Source organism: Pseudopodoces humilis, chromosome 3, assembly GCF_049639895.1.
Source record: "Pseudopodoces humilis isolate 2021_Gansu_Grassland_sample_001 chromosome 3, ASM4963989v1, whole genome shotgun sequence".
In the NCBI taxonomy this organism is placed as follows: domain Eukaryota; kingdom Metazoa; phylum Chordata; class Aves; order Passeriformes; family Paridae; genus Pseudopodoces; species Pseudopodoces humilis.
Genome location: NC_142202.1, coordinates 7,457,906 through 7,475,240, shown reverse-complemented (window position 1 = coordinate 7,475,240; position 17,335 = coordinate 7,457,906). Strand labels below are relative to the sequence as shown.

Here is a 17,335-nt window from a genome sequence, read left to right as displayed (position 1 = left end):
GTTGAAGTGGTAAGGCTGGAATTTTTATGGAGTAAAATTCCTATTCTGGCAGCAGCAGGCTCAGCATGTACCACGGAACAATAATGCACTCAGCCTGGTGGCTCAGGTTCTTTTTGCAAGACAAAAGCAAAGCTTCCTGCCCTCAAAAAAAATTAGCAATTAAGATAACTAATTACTGGAAAGCACTTTAACATTCAAGTGAGGAGGATTATTTAGGATAAGAAATGGGCCTACTTACTGCCTTGATGTATAAGTATTGTCCATTACAAGGCACGGCTTTCAGAATCTCAGGAATTATAAGCACTTCATTACTCACAATATTTGTATAAAAGTACTGGTGAAAAATACATACAAGCAAAGCCAGAATCACAAATACAAAACAGCAAGTAGAGCAAAACATTTTATATCCACCTGTCTCCTCCTTTTCTACATATTTGCAGCCTCCTTGTGGTTTTTAGTAACATTTTCTGAAGCAAAGATGAAATGTGTTTAACCCTTTTCCTGAAGGATGTGGACCAGAAAATAACTTTTAAAAATTCAGTGATCAACTAAATTCAGGAAAGACTTTCAATGGAAGAGGCTTAACTGAAAACAAAATAGACTTGATGATCTTAGGGTCTTTTCCAAACTTAACAATCCATGATTCTATGAAAACAGCTAGTATGTACCATTTGGTATAGAAAGAAGCAGGAAAAGTTTCATATTACCCACAGTTTTAGCACCAATTCAACTGAGATATCTTAGCTGCTTCTCAAGCTACTGCTGAACCACAGAAGTTGAAGTGTAATTATTATTGAAATAAAAATAAGTAAGTTAAATTTGTGGTTCTCCAACTTTCTGCATTCTCCTCCTTACAGTCTCTCCCCAGAAAGGAAAGGGAGTGACTCTGAGCTGTCCTAGATGCCACTGCTGGGAAGAAGGGCTGTAAACACTACAGTTCTCCCCTGCCAGGCCCAGGCATTCCCCAGCACTGAAAGGGAGAAAAAGACAGTCCACTGCTGAGCCCTCAACTGCTCTGAGAAAGAAAAATCAGGTAATAAAGCAGTCTGTTCCTCAGAGACACCTGATCTAGGATGGGGCAGCACACACAGTTCCCTCAGAGCTGATGGCTCCCATCCCACCTTGTCTACTTGACAGAGAAAATCAAACTGCCCTTCTTTCTTGCCTTGAACAATATGCACAGTGACACCAGTTGCAGTTCTGCCCGTCACAAAGCAAAGGAAATCAATATCAACTGCAAAGCAGTGCAGAAGTTTAAAGAAAAGCCACAGAAAGACTAAAATCAGACACTGTTCCTCATTCTAAAACTGCAGCAACTGAGACCACCTTGGGCAGAACTGACACTGAAAACAAGCATCAGCATCACCTGACCAGAAAAGCCAAGGTATTATGAAGCAGCAATAAATTCTTCAGAAAGTACCAATATCAAATAAAGAAGCCAGTGGCATCAATACTTTATCTGGCTCTCAGGGAGAGGTCCAGTATTCACAGCCTGTCACTAGTTTTAAGAGGTAATATACAATGCAAAAATAAAGAACATTGGTTCCAAGGCTTATCTTTAATATAAATTTTACTGGCTCCTTATCTTTAACATCGTGTTTTACTGGCTCAGTACAGAGCTCTACATATATTATGGTGCCCACAAAAAGCTTAAGAACAACCTGGATTGCCCTTTCTTGTTTTAATGGGAACTATCTCTGCCCAGCCTTCCCATACTGCCTTTCACACTGTTTCACATAATGCAGAATCCCTACAGCACATGGCTGGCTTTTGTGCATCATTTCCAATTATTTCTCCCCAGTACTGTAATATTCTAAAACTAGTTTACTTTAATCTTTTGTTAAGGTTCCTCTTCCAAGTTACTAATTGGGACAACAGTCTGCAACAACTTTCTTTTGAGCAAAATCATTTATAAATACAAGCAAAGAGCAATTCATAGCAAGTTACTGTCTTTTCTGGTCACTAAAATCAGCATAAATGGATCTGTCAGTGAATGGGATTCACAGAAATCCCTCATTCAGCCAGGCTGACAAAGACCCTCCCCAGAGCTCCTTGCCTGCCTTAGTATGGATATGTGGCCATGGATGTGAGAGTTCAAACAAACACTGGGGCTAAAGGAAAAGAAATATACCCATCCCCTGAATAATAATTTAATTTTTTTCTTTTTTAAGAAGTATGACACAAAACATCTCTCCCCACAGAGTCCAAGCACTGCTCAAGCATGACTCCTGACTTTCACAAGGAACCATAAATTGGCACAGGTGAGCTCTTTCATCCCATTACTGCTCAGTAATTACACCATCAGAAAATATGACCTAAATCCAGTACGTATTTGGAGCCTTCACAGGCCCTACAGGCCTCACACCTTCAGTTACCATTGTAAGTGAAGCACAAAAGTACCTCGCAGCAGAAATTAGAAACCTTTTCATCCCAGTTTCACCAAATGCACTGAGGATGCTTATAAATATTCAATATGAATTTTTAAACTCTTTAACTTTACCTCACCCCAATTAGCATTAGAAATCATTTTGCCTTTAAATACATAGATGGGAGCCAAGTCTGAAGTCAAAAGCACTCACTCACTTTAGGGACAAGGGCCCTGTAAGAGAGGAGCCAGCTAGAAACACAGGCAGCCTCGGGCACGGAAATGACACAGAACAAAGCACAAACACGAAAGGATTAATTTAAACATCGGTAGAGAAATGTGAAATAGCACAGAGGACTAAAGCTGCACCAGAGATCATCCAACATGAAATCCAGTCTACTGTGTCCCCATGGCCCCTGGCAAGGATTTGACATGTCCTCCTTTATGTGATATAATTACTGTGAAGGCTCAAAATAAGGATCTCAGGTGAAGCCAGGGTTCTGCACAAGCTCCAAACAGCCCGAAACACTGGCACAGCCAGGCCCAGGTCTAAGTGCTATGATTCAGTCTTCCTGGCTCAGTTCTCACTGTACCTGTGTCTTTGCCACCTGCCTCCACTAAAGTCTAATCTGCTTCTCTTGGCCAATCTGGCAGGAGGTGTTCTACTCATAGCTTCAACACTCATAAAAGGTACATTTCATATTAAAACATCATCAGATCATCCTTGTGAAATCAATTCATCAACACAAAGTGAAACATTCTCTTACAAATTAATTTATAAATGCCTGACTTAGACATTTTCATGTGCTGTCTGTTTCATATAAATATCCAACCAGCTCTTAAAGGAATCAGCGACGGGTGGTATAAGAAGGGACCAAGACTAAGCAGAGATATAAAAGTCAATTGTAATATTGTAAATAAATTGTGTATTTGTATTTATTATTTAACAAACAATATTTTAAACAAATATTGGAAATATTAACATGATAACAAGGCCACCTGTTACTGTTATTCAGAATAGTGTTTATCCTGTAAGAACACAGAGCAACCCTGCTTAAAAAGTTCTATTACGTCTTCTCAAGCCAGAGGAAGTAGTTTCCAATGGCTTCTGAGAGGTTTTCTCACCACCACAGCAAAATATCTTTTCCTCTAGAAACAGTGTAAAGTCAAAAGCGATGTCCAAAGACTTTGTAGAATATATCCCTTTGGATTTTATTTTATCCAAAAGGATGAAACAAAGCCTTCTGCCTAGTCCCTCTTGCATGCAGCAAGAACAAGGTTAAACAGTCTCCTCAACAGCTGGACATGAGGTGTTTAATAAAAACCTGGAAGTAAATGAAAGAAACTGAACCAGCTGTGGATTGCTATTACACTTACATGTCCAGTATTTCCACATGGAATTCATCTGAATGCCCTGTACAATTCATGGCAAAAGAAAAAGAGGCCCTTTCAAGGCATGATTCACCTCACTTATATGAGGTGGCCATGTTAAAATACAAGCTGAGCTGAGCCCCAGGAGCTCTTTCACTCTGCAGTCTTTAAGAGAAGCACTGCTGCTCAGGTAGATCAATTCTGATACTAAATGGCTGGTGTCAATTTCCCATCACTTTTGTTGTTACATTACCCCACCCAGTGCTTCCAAGCACTTACAAAACATTGCCCCATTGATTTGGTTACAAGTTTGTGATATTTGGAATTTGACCTGCAATTGAATGAATCACACAGGTGTAAGGTTTTACTGTACCTGTATCACTGCTAAGCCTGTCACTGAAGAGCACCTGAAATGCAAGCACATAAAGCCAGACAAGTCATCAGTGACATTACTCTGGATTTACTGATAGTTTTATCAGTGAATTGGAGAAGCCATTTGACGCTTTAAAAATGGTTATTCTAGTTTATGGGAATGGATCTGGGAGTTTAGAGAGTTTTATCCATTACTCCCCAGTAACTGTAAACACCATTATCAATTCTACCAGATGCCCTGTTGAAAGCAGCATGCTTCCCAGATTTCAAGGAGAATGTTGCTGCTTATACAACCAGCCCTCAAGTTGGATTGAGTTAATCCAGACTGTCATTACCTGGAGTAGGTGATTATTATTGTTTGGCTGAGAGGCTGAAGTGAAGGCTGAGCAATCATCATTTTGCCCTCTTACATAAATATTGTGTGTGTTTGTGTGTGTGCAAGAAGAGCACCTCAGTCAAGCCCTGGGCACCAGAAGACATTCTGGAGTTCAGCACCAAAAAAATCACTGGGAGCATCTACCAATTGTGTTGTCATTTTTAGAAGCAACAATCAACCACTGGGAAAAGGAGACAACCTCTCCAATCATTCAGTTACACAACTCCATAACAACCACACAAACAACAGATAAACATCCACATCATTTAGAATAATTAAGTAAATATGATTTCACCAGAAGGGGAATCAATTACATTTTCTTAAAGCAGGTATGCGTAACACAAAATGATTTTTTACACAAATTGGGAGAATTTTACCATCCCATTAAAACAAAACCAATACCACCACCCCCTAAAAATAAAACAAGACAATAACAAAGGACCAAAAATAAAGAGAATAAACATATCCTCCCCCTCAAAACAAACAAAAATGAGAAAAGAAGACAAGTAGAAATCAGACTCCAGACATTCTTTACAGACAGTTGGTCAGTACTTGACCCGGTTAATTAACCATAACTCATTTAGCCTGAGGCAGTCAGTGCTGAAAGAATAAAGGAGGGGAAAAGGATGGTAATCCAGAATCGGCTTTGCCAGTTCTACATTCTATTAACAGAGGTGAATAAAATTTTGGCTCTAAGTGCCTGTCTCCTGCTTGGAGCAATGGAGCTCCTCAGGGTATCCTGTCACTTTTTTGATGTTCTGCTGTGTTTTCAAAGCATTTCTCAAGATGCTAATATTCTGTAAAAGTTTTCACACCTCAAACAATCTTCTCTCCAAAATCATTCAACCCATGACCATTTCCTTTGCTATTTTCCTCTGCTCTTGCTTCACATAGTAGCAGCTCTGCTCTAGGACAGAACCAGAACTAAATCTCCAAAGACATGAGTTTCAGTATCTTCTTATATTAGGAGAATCTTAAGCAATTAGAGCTGTAATTCTTGTTTCAGTTGCCTCCCATGTAAAATGGCATACTCTTAGTTTAGTTATTTTATTTATTGATAGGATCAATTTAATTAATGTTTGCATAGCACTACAGACTGTGATATGAAACTCTTAACTGTAAAATGCCAAGTGCCACTGCAAACATATATTAATGGGTATATATACACATGTAATATATCTGTGTGCAATCAGGCACCTCTTTAGCAACAAATATTTGTTAAATGTTGTAATATATTTAAGCAATATAAGATGGAATTCTCTTTTATCAGTACATCTTCCTTAGAGAAAACTCTTAAAAAATATTTTGCTTCAGTTAGAGTCTGCAAATTTAAATGGCCACCGTATACTTCTGAGATAGATCAATATTGCTGACAGCTATTAGCACTGCTCACAAAAGGCCACTTTGCCTCACTCCTGATTTACAGCCCATCTCTCCTTTTAAGCATGTAACCAAACAGGCTGACTGGCACACAGCAGCCTGCTGCCACTTCAGCTCCAGAAACACAGAAATAAAAGCCATGAGCTAAAGTCTGCTATTTAAAAAACAACATTAAGATGCAGTGTGCCCCAGGCAAAAATTACCCATAGTTAAACCTCCCAGATGAAGAAGGGGCAAGACACTTCTAAGCACTGGGCAAGACACTTCTAAACACTGAGATCCTGATTTTCAGTAGGGCACTTTGGGATTATTTTTAAGTCTATGTTCACATAAAGTGGCTACATAAACATGTGTGCATGTGCTCAGCTCATGCAGCATCTAAAAGCACAGTGAGGAACTCAAGCTTGAATGAAGCAGAGCTTTAAGAGCAAGTCAGAGCAAAATTAGTTGGTTACTGACAAGAGCTACTCAAGAAGGCACAGAAGTTACTTTAATGCAAAGATGCTAGCTCTTACCGACACTTGAAGAAGATCTGACCTTTCTTGCAATTCAAAACTTTTACTCTTTCCTTTTTACTCCGTGTCTGTTTAATGCTAGGCTGCCAAGCAAAAGCTGATAGACAGAAAGTGCTTCACAGAGAGGTTTCTGTTATTACACCATGCTGAAAAAGTCTTCCAGCTGCTAGAGAAGCAGTCAGTTCCTTGAGAAAAACATGTGCTTTATGGGAGAGAAGCCGATGGGTAACAATTAGAAACAAAACTGTGACATTAAATGACAGAAGGGTCACACTGTTTCTTCTTTTTTTTTTCTTTTTTAACATAAGGTAGTAGGCTTGTGAAAAGCAGGAGAAGGAAGCTTAAAGAAAAACATTCTCAGCAGAGCCAAGGAAAAGAGAACACTTTGGAACACTGTCATTCTCCTTATTTTTGTAAAGTTTCTTGATTCTGCTAGGAGAAGTCACAAATGTTAATCCTCATTATTACAAGATCAGGTCAGAGGCAAATCCTTTACTCACACCACCACAACCTGCAGAGAGCTCCTGTTGGCTCTTGACACAACAGCATAATGGTCACTTCACAACAAGGAGCAACTGCTCTGAGTGGGGTCAAGAGTTCTGTGGTAGACAAAAGAAAAAGGATGACTTAAACCTAGCAATAATGATGAGAAAGGAAGGCAAACAGCAACACCACCTCTTACCCTTCCTCCCAAGACCTCCCTCACTGACCTGCCAGGCATCTGTGAAATAAGTCTTTTACTGCCAATTAATAAATGATGGAAGTTTATTGATGGCAGAAATTGTTTTCAGTCCAGCATGTGCTTATATGTTATCCTGCTCCTGTGGCATTAGTCAAGCAGGGAAAATGTAGAGTTTTAATTAATCACTCAGCATTTCATCCTTTAGAGCCTGCAAACCTGGTTTCTCTAGCAAGGTACAATATATTTAATATGAATAATATATGTTCAGTTAGAAGGGGAAAAAAGTGATTTTACAGAATCATACTGGGTGTTTTAATCTCTATCAAAAGAAAGAGAAAAAAAATCCACTTACTTTTCTGACATGGCTCTCTTCTGAACTATATCTTCATTGTAGGAGAAATTGAATGGTTTTACCGTTAAGAGATGAAAAGTACCTTTGCCTGCGAAATTTGGGGGTTTTAATGGCAATATAAAAATCAAAAGATGGAAATGCTGTCGAGATGATGATGTAATCCAGGACCATCATTCCATCAATGTTAGCAGCCAATTCTTCCAAATCTTCAAATGTGTTCCAGTTCTGATTTTTGCTACTTCACCCAAATTCTGAACTGACAGTTCCACCTACAGCTGGCTCAAAATAACTTCTAAATAGCTAAATTCAATTGAAACACAGTTCTAAAATTAATCAATACAGGGAAGCATGAAGTCCCCTTGGGACTAATGGGAATTCAACAGTCATGGTTATAGCTAATTCACCATATCTTGGCTGCAGCTAAAAGCCTTAAAAAGAAGCTTTTGCTGCACTTGGTGTTGCACAGTGGGTGACAGAGACAGTACTCACCCACAAAGTAGATTTCAGAATCACATTCCTCCGTTTCACTGGCTTTTCATAAAGAATGAATAGGTAGAAAGAAGGATCCTCTGTCATCAAGAAAGGAGAGGCTGTATTACACCTCTTTTACTACCCATATAAGGAGAATATTTACCTCTTTGGTTCTAGTTTGGTATCCAACAATCATCTGAAACAGCAAATTTCTCTACTTAATAATAATAATAATAATAGTTAAATATATATTTGCTGGGTTTCAGGTTTTCACAGATTTGTTCTTTGGAGAAAGCCGCTCTGACATATTACCATTTAATTCATCTGGTAAGCAAATAATCTAGTTCAGTCATGAGTATCTGGGACACATTTGCCAACAGGTTTGATGTAAACACTGAGGTCACTATTTCCATTTGCATTCTGTGGACAAAGTAGTTAAGAATGTAACATTTCCACAGAAGTTTTGTTTGAGAAGGTAAATAATACAGGACAACATCCCAGTTCACTCCTTGCGAAAGAGCTATCGCTACTCTATTTAGTTATTTATAATCACAGTGTATAAATGGAGAGAGTGGCCAAGCTCATTATTTCTTTTTTAAGTCCTTGCTGAACACAGCCAGTGCAGCTGAGTTACACTGCTGGGCTACTGTCATAAATCTGTGACCAAACTGTGTTTCACACCGCATGATAAACAGTGTGTCACAGCCACACAGAACTTCACACAGTACACAGCGAATTCAGCTCTCTGGGACGGTGCTTTCTGTCACAAAACACGGCCTGAGCCTGCTGAGCTGAAATTAAATCTTCATTTCAGTAGCATAGGGTTTGCTTTTCCAATGAACTTATGAGAGTTAAATGCAGAGCTCGCCTTGATTTACAACAGCAACACACTAGACTTTGACAAATACTTGAGCAGTTCAGCTTCCTCCCGCCAGAGGCATGGATGGATAGAAGTGTTGGGCTGCTCACTGCAATATTTATAGCCACCATGCAGCAGCATCCTGTAGAGACCTGACCCATTTAATTATCTGGAAAAGTTGAAAGAAAAAAAAAAAAAAGAACAGGGGTTCTGATGACTGGGATAACATTGCAGGACAGAGGTAAATTTTACATCTATTAACACCACTGAATTTGCTATTACTGCTCACACAAACTACCCACCCACTCTGTGGACTGGAACTGCACAAAAGGGTTTCCCAGCTATGTTTTAATAAGAACTGGCAGACTTTATCATTCATTTTAACAATTTGGCATGATTTCCAGCTCACCGAATTTTCCACGGGCATGGACATTTCTCAGAATTTACTAATGGAAATTACCCACCAGATAAATTCTACCTACGTTTTGGCAACTACTTTATAACGGCTTTATTACAAGCATTTGAAACTTGAGTTGCATGTATCAATTTTTATTGAACAACTCCATAGACGGATGAGGTTAAGAGTCACATGCAAACTTCTGTTTAGCTACACTAAGCAGTAACTTTTGCCAGCATAACTATTCCAGGTAGTCTAGAAGCTCTTATGTTGTTGTTGCTTTTGTTTGGTTTTGTTTGTTTGCTTTTTTGAAATCTGTTACTGGCCTTACTGTTAAAAGCTCCAGCAGAAATTCAATTTCTACTAATATTGTTCTGACTTGGAATGAGTTAAACATGTCAGTACTCCTACACTGATAGTAACAGCACTGCCACTGGGTTTGTTTCTCCATTTTAACCACATCAGTATAGTTAGAGCAGTAAAAGTCTTCCTAAGAGTTGGTTGGGTCTTGTATCTTTTCACCTGTCACGTTTTGTGAAGAAGACAGAAGGCTATCTTTCACCTTCACACAACAGTTGGATTTTCAAAAAGATAACACAAAACCAAACACCTTTGTCCCTTTCTGAAGGAGCCAAGCAGCAGAGTCAGTCTCTGGGACCAATTGCCCGCTAATAAACAAATGATGAGGATGCCACAGGATCTCAGAAGGAAACATTTCTATCTGGGAGTGGATTGATAATTCTTTTTGGTCTAGGACTTCAATCTGGATTTGAACTCCCAAACTACAAACAAACTGCCCTCCCTCATTTGCAGTACCCTAAACCATCTGGGCCTGGTTGGGCATGACAGTGGGATCTGTCCATCTGGCCTGATGCAAAAACCCAGGCCTTCAAAGCAGGGGACTCCTGCAATAAGCAGCTATCCTTTAGCTGCACAGCTCTGCAGATGAAGGTCAGGGACAGATTCAACTCTGGGTATGTTAACAGCTACAGATGTCCACATTCCCTGTCAATAATGGCCTCAGACTGCTTTCAGCATCTGGAAAGCCTACCTAGAGGAATGAGAGCTTTAAGTAGGATCACAGACAGAGCTACAGCATATGGGATCCCAAAGGTCAAACACACAGAGGCAATTCATCCATCTGTATGTTGCAGAGCCCAGGAATAGTCCAAAAGAGTCATCTTCAAGAAAGTTCTCTGGGCAGAAGGAAGGAGAGCCCAGACTGACAGGCACTGTGGGCTAGCTGACAGGAGACAGGCTAGTACACAGCACATTCAGTCCTGGTATGCTGGGACCATCCACTTCTTAGATGTTTTCTCCTTGACACTGGCAAAATTAAATATAATGTAAATTAAAACAAATAACTTCCCATTCCCCATTGGGCTGCAGCATCAAAAATAAACAGGTGAAAAAAGAACTGCACTTGTGATGCTGTTTCTAGGTGTCTACCACACATTCTATGTCACAAATGGGTCCAAACAATATGGAATAAATAAAATTATAAATGCAGGCAGCTTCATAAACAGCCAGAATCCCATACCTCTCTGTTTACTGAGCTGTAGTTCAGGAAGAAAACAAAAAATCTCTAAAGGCAAGGTTTAATCTGCATGTTTTGCCAAGAAACAACTACACCACATACTCAAAACAGTAATGAAGTAATTATAGTGGGGATCTACAGTAGGGGAGACTGACCTTATGGTTTTACACTCAAACAAGTGTAAAATATGACAAGGTGATTATTTTACAGCTCAAAAAGAGCACTCACCACCAGCCAACAGTCTGAGTCTCTGGTAGAGAAAGAGCTGGCTTGGGGATGTGCTTGAGCCTGTGATTTACAAATCTTCTTGTTAATTTACAGCTTTCATTTGCATAATTGATTACATTTAAGTAACAGGGATTTTTTGTTTGCTCTAAGTTAGCCAGTGTTTGCTCCTGGAGCCGCTTATGCATCCAAGGCAGAACACAAAGTATAATTAATTAATAAATAAATAGCAAGGCAAACACCTATTTTCCAGATTTAGAGGTTGATCTGCACGGGGCAGGGGCATTTTGAGGTTTTAGTATGTGCATCCTGGGATGAAATGTTCCAGATCCCTGACAGAAATCCCAGCAAAGCATTCCCAAGGCTGCAAACTCATTATTCTTCCTCTTGGTCTGCCTTCTACACCACATCAACTCCCACCTCACAGGCTTCCTGCCCAAATGCAGGGAAGTGGGCTGCTGCAGTAAGAAATATAGCTTCTTTATCTGCTAAGATTTGCTTCTGATAAGTCTGTATTTATGCAATGTAAAGGAAAAAAAAAAAAACAACCAAGAAAACCTGAATGCTCACAGTGTTTCATCAAGAAATTACTGGTTGGTTCCACAAAGCCTGGTCCTCAACCAGCAGCCTCCTGAGCAAAAAACAGGATGCAAAGAAGACACAGCTGTGAGAGGTAGACTGAGTTTTGCAAAATTTAGAGGGATAAGGGATCAGGTGATACATCAAGGAAAACATAGACCAGCTTTAGGCAACCTAAACATAAAATTCTCCATGTTTTCAAATCTATGGTTATTTTACAATACAAGGCCATTGAATGCTAATTGTTTAAAACCCTTCACCTCAATGCCACTAGAAGCAGAATATTTAGCCTTTTAGTTATGGTGGCATTTTGTAGATTGTCTCAGTCTTGCTGTTGTTGATGAAATGGAAAGAGATGCCTAAACTCTGATCTCCAAATAGAAGACCTTTCTAAATGCATCTTCCAACTCTCCTTGTTAGGAATTAATTGAGAATTGCAAGGCAAGGTCAGAAAGCAGCTTTTTTCAGTCTGCATTAAGAAATGTATTCTGGTGACAGCCATGCCAGGAGGCAAATAAATCAAACGGGGGAAAAAAACCCTAACTGAAACCAAAAACTTGCTCTTTTTGCAGTTCTTACAATATTAGGGGGGCATTCTCACAACTCCTGAATGCTCAAAGATGGTAAGACCAACCATTTTAAGAAAAAAGTATGTTTTATCACAGCATCTGTTTCACCAGAAATACAAAGAATCAATTTTAGCAGGTAAAAATTGATTGAAAAATTGCAAATATTAAAAAAAAAAAATCAAAGAGCACAACCAGCATTACAAAGATGTATCTAGGATTCATTCAGGGAAGATTAAAAAACTGACTACTGTTTTTGACACATTAGGATCCTAGACCTAAACAAAAGCACCTGTTTATGTAAGCACCAAGCCCTTCTTAATCAATTCATCAAGCACTGAATTTAAAGCACACATTTAGCCTACCTGATGTCTTGTAGTGGTTTCAGAATGATGGTAGGAAGCATAGCCAAAGAATCAATTAGAAATCGCATCATGCAGTCCATAATATTAATCTTAAAGTCAATGCTTTCTCATGCATTTCTACAGAAATCTGCTGTTAAGTAAACGTAATATGCACTTGCTCAAAGATTGCTTGTTATTGGGGAAGAAAACATGTGCACTCAAAATACATAATTTAAAAAACAGCTCCCATAAAGTCATGTTAAAAGAGATCTGTGATACCCTAACAGGCATAAAGAAATCTTTCTCATACACATCTTAAAATATACACAATTAAAAAAGAGAAATCTGCTCTTGTGTTCCTACTGGGAAAGTCCCTGCACTGAAATAAAGGTGATTATTTGCAGACCATGGCTGTTCTCCAATACGGGCAAAGTTAACTGGATTTGCTTTAAGTAAATAACTCAATATATCATCCAAACAGCATGTGTCATTGAAGCACCTAAAAGATCACTTTTCTCTGTAATGTAATTTGGGGGGGGGGGTGCTAGTATTTTTTGAATATTTCATTGGACAGCATATCTACACACAGTAGTTTCCCTCGAGAGTTTCCCACTAACAGCTCTGTGTGTCTCTACACACGGCCACGTTCAGCCTCCTGCACTGTCGATATCGCCATGAAAGCTGAGTCTGCAGACTGTAGGCTGCTAGACAAGCCTGATGATAGCAAAACACAGAGGAGATTCCTCAGCAGTACTGAGGAGCCGCTGGATAAATGGCACAAGCTTCTATTAGCGGCCAATTACCACCACCCAAACCCCATTAAGGACAGAGATTGCTATCAACCTCTCACGGATTATCCTCCAACACATCCAGGAAAGTGTCAAAACCCACCAACTTTTCCTCTTGCCTGAAATTACTGCCTTGCAGAAAGCTGGGTGCTATTTCCTCCTACAGTCGGGGAGGAAGGTTGGGGAGCTTCCTAGCTTTTATGGGATCGGGATAGTATAACCCAGAAAACTTGAGACAGCATGTGCTGAGTACAGGACCCACTGCAGCCACCTGCTGCCCCACACCACGAGCAGACCCACACATAACATGGCTCTGCTGGGCTTCATTCCTAGAGACACTCGTGTCCTGGAAAGCAGGTACTCCCTCCTCCTGCACACCCGAGGGACTTCCCTGCAGCCCTCTCCTCACAAGGCTGATCTCCATGAAGAAGCTGTATGTCTCCTAATGGGGCTGAGGCATCCTGGGGACAACCACGGAAGAGGGGAGAGGATTCTAATAGCCCAGAAGTTGCATTTCTCCATCCTACAAAATCCTCTCTCTCTCCCTGTCTCCTCCCCACTTGGACCACAGGATCATTTGAAAGCACCTAGCAAAAGTCCTAAGAAATTGAGCTATGCAGGAGCATACCCTTCTGTCCTCATAAGGCCTTATCAGTCAGATAACTCCAGGACGGGAGGAAGGGAGCACAGTCAGGAAGAGACTAGAAGAGGAAAACTGTTGACAAAAAAAAAAACTATCTAAATATCATACAACAAAACCTAATCTCCACAATGAATCCTTTCCCAAATGTATCAGCAGCCCACTTCTGTTGCTATCACCACAAGGCTGTGAGCCTAAAACAAAAGCATCTTATCAGAGCAGGAATTAGCTGTGGTCACAGCAACAATGATCTTGTCCTCGTTTCTCTAACAAGCTCCCACTGGAGTTGAAACGAGGCAACCTAAGGGAGGGAGTCTCACTCGATATGCTTTTTTTAATTTTTACTTTTAAATCGAGGTTTAAAGCCATTTCACTCATTCAAGTTCAGGGTGCTATTATCATTCATTTCCTTGGATGTAGGACCAGGCTGTTATTGCATAACTGCCAGGAAAAGGAAAAAAGACAAGCAGCAGTAACGCTCACAGCCCGCTTTCCTTTCGCACTTCTCCAAGCAAGTCTGCCAGGAGCTGTATTGACCAGGGCGCTCTATCCGCCTCTCCCCGTTTTCACCCCAGGTCTTATGGTACCCTAAAATATTTAGGGGTCGGATTATTATTTGAATGGGAGAGATTTCTAGCAGAGGTGGACACTCTAGGAGCCGGGAGGGGACCTGCCACTCTGGCTATGTGTGCTTTCCTAGGACCTCAGGAGTGAAAACAACCTCCAATGGCACTTGAAGTTTCCCAACTTATATTCATTAGTGGAAAGGATTCACTGCTTATCATGGGGTCATGCTAGTTCTCTAGGAGAATAACAGGGATATTAAGAAATCCACCAGCATCAAAAATTGAGTGTCAAAACCCCAATGAAATCTTCTATTTAAATTGTGTGCGGGCTTCTCCATGGAGATGAGGTTTTTCCTTTTTCCCGCAGGTGCTCCGATCCGTTCCACTCGCGCTCAGGGAGCCCCAGGCGGCAGCCCCAGCCCCGCAGGATGGGAGCTCCTCCATGGCAGGATGTTTACATAGTAAGTCAAAAGGCACCGAGTTACCATGTGGGAAACTCCGCTCTCTCCCTCCAGTCCAAGATAACCACCCTGCTGGGTCAATGCCGAGCAGCACTTGCAATGGCTCTTGGCGCCGCTATCCCCCAAGCCCCTCGGGAAGCGGGGATGAAGGCGGGCACAGCGGGGCACCGTCCCTTCCCTGAGGTGAGCGGCGGGCAGAGCCGCCCCACGCCGGCGGCACGACACCGCCCTGAGCCCAGCCTGAAGGGCACCGCAGCGCTCCGGCCCTGCGCGGGGGGCTTACCTTCCGCACCCCGCCGAAGCCGTGCTCCGCCGCCACCCGCTCGGCCTCCGCCTGGCCCCCGTCGTGCAGCTCCACCAAGAAATGGTTGGTGTAGACGGCTTCGCGGGCCGGGGCGCCGAGGAAGTGCAGGAGGAGGAGGAGGAGGGAGCCCCGAAGCAGCGGCGGCCCCGGCGGCATGGCCCCGCGCTGCGCGCCCGCGGAGGCAGCCCGCCGGGCGGGCGGGCCAGAGGGGAAGCGCCCAAAAGATGGGAGGGGAGGAGGGCGGAAAAAAAAAAAAAAAATTAAAAAAAATTAAAACAAACGAGCCCGGCAGAGGCGAGAGGAGAGCAGCGCGCAGAGCACCGGCCGGGCGGTGCGGATGCGTGCTCCGCGGCGGCCGAGGGGCAGCACCAGCCCAGGGGAAGGGGGGGGACGCGCCGCGCTGCCAATCATGGGGGGGAGGATCGCCCCGGCCCGCGGCTCCCGGAACGCTCCGCACGCCTCCCCAACACCCCACCCACGCCTCGCTCCCACCTTCCACAGTCCTGCCCCTACAAAGCCGCACCCCCCGAGTGCAGCGCGCAGCTGCCCCCTCCTACCTCCAGCCCGGCCGTGCCGAGCCCCTCCGGCTGCGCTTCCCCGGGGGCTGAGGGGGAAGGTCGCTGAGGGGGGCAGGCACCCCGGAGCTGGAGCCCATACGCGGGTGGCTGTAGAGACAAGGAGAACGAAAGACTTTGGCAAGAAGCTCACCGCCGGGGCCGGCACCCGGCTTCTCTCTTCGACCCAGCGAGCACAAAATACCTGGAGTTCCCCCCAGACCTCCCGTTCTAGCCAGAACCCTGCGCCAGCTGCTCACAGGGCCATCAGCCACCTGTCCTTTATTCCTCTTTATACAAAAGCAAAGGGACAGGGAGGTGGTCAAGCAGTGATAGGGCAAAGCCAGAGGAAATCCTCAGCTTCAGGGCTCCTCACCCTGCCCTGACTCCCAGTCTGTAGTGGCAGGATGCTCAGGAACACACAGGTGCCCGGGCTCCCTCAGCCATCCCCAGGCATGACTGGCAGGAAAGTACCTGGGCCTTCCCTGCCCTGAGACAGCCAAGGATTGAGAGTGTTCCATGCACTGGTGGGATTGCAGAGGTAGCAGCGCCTAAAAAGAATGGGAGCTCGGTTCTGTAATCTGCCATCTGCAAAACTATGATTGGAAAGGAGCAGTACAGATTATGCAAGTTTATGGCAAAGTATAGTTCAGCTTTCTCCCACGGATACATCTGTTAATTTGTCATACCAAAGGTTAATCCTTTGATGGATCCCTAAATGATCCCCTGGGAAAGACTTGGGACACAGAAAGCACAATCATCTTTAAAACAAACAAAATTATAGATTTACTGTAAACTGCCCAGCAAATGGTCAAATGAAGTACAGATGTTAAATAAATCAGGGAAAACAAAGGAAAACATCAAAAATCACAAACAAGGCTCTTCTTCCATTATCCTAAAATGCTTTAGAAAACAGCAGAGGAGCTGACCACATAATTGTGAATCCAAATGAGCATTGGTTTGTCATGACAAATTATTGATTTCCTTCCTCTGGATAAAAGAAATCCCTATTCAATCAGAAAGGAAATGGCAACTTGAAGCCTAATCCAAAGCCTGGTTACATCAACAGAAGTGTTGTAAATGAATGACTGATGTTGAAAAAACATCAAACATGAGGGAAAGGTAAAACATGAGAAATGGCACAGTAGAGAAAGAAAACAGCTTTGAAGTCTCATTAAGAGATAAGTATTAATGTTGGTAGAATTCAGCTTTTAGATGCTTGTTCTAAGAAGAGATAGTTATTAAAAACAGCTCTATATATTATTTCTTTAAACCAAGTTGTTTGTTTTCACCAATAGTCAGCAACACCTCTCCTTACAATATCTTTCCATTATTAAAGCATTTCCAGGTAACTTGGGGCCTGTGAGCTCCTGGGTCAGAAACACCCACTGGTGACTGCTTGGCATGGAGGTCCTACTGGTTCCCATCCACAGCTGTTCCTTGGTATCAGAAACAAAAGGAAAATAAAAGTAAGGGAAAGGCATTTTAGGTATGTAGGTTTTTCTTTCCCCAGAGCTCTTCCCTCAGTTGACACACCTCTTTTTATTCTATTCATAGAAAGGGGAACATCAATAACAAAGAGAGTGGAGCAGCCCTCCTGGCTCCCTCTAAACAGCAAGGCAAGATCCTGC

At 42.3% G+C, this 17,335-nt stretch overlaps 1 protein-coding gene across 1 annotated transcript in view; it reads right to left on the bottom strand.

Moving 5' to 3' along the window:
• The window catches only part of PCSK2 (proprotein convertase subtilisin/kexin type 2), a 101,110-nt gene extending 85,578 nt beyond the window's left edge, over nucleotides 1-15,532 (bottom strand). The window contains exon 1 of the mRNA XM_005525503.3: nucleotides 15,130-15,532. Coding sequence (XP_005525560.1) covers nucleotides 15,130-15,306 — 177 coding nt within the window. The 5' untranslated portion in view covers nucleotides 15,307-15,532. The remainder of the gene's footprint in view (nucleotides 1-15,129) is intronic.
• Between the last annotated feature and the right edge of the window lie 1,803 nt (nucleotides 15,533-17,335).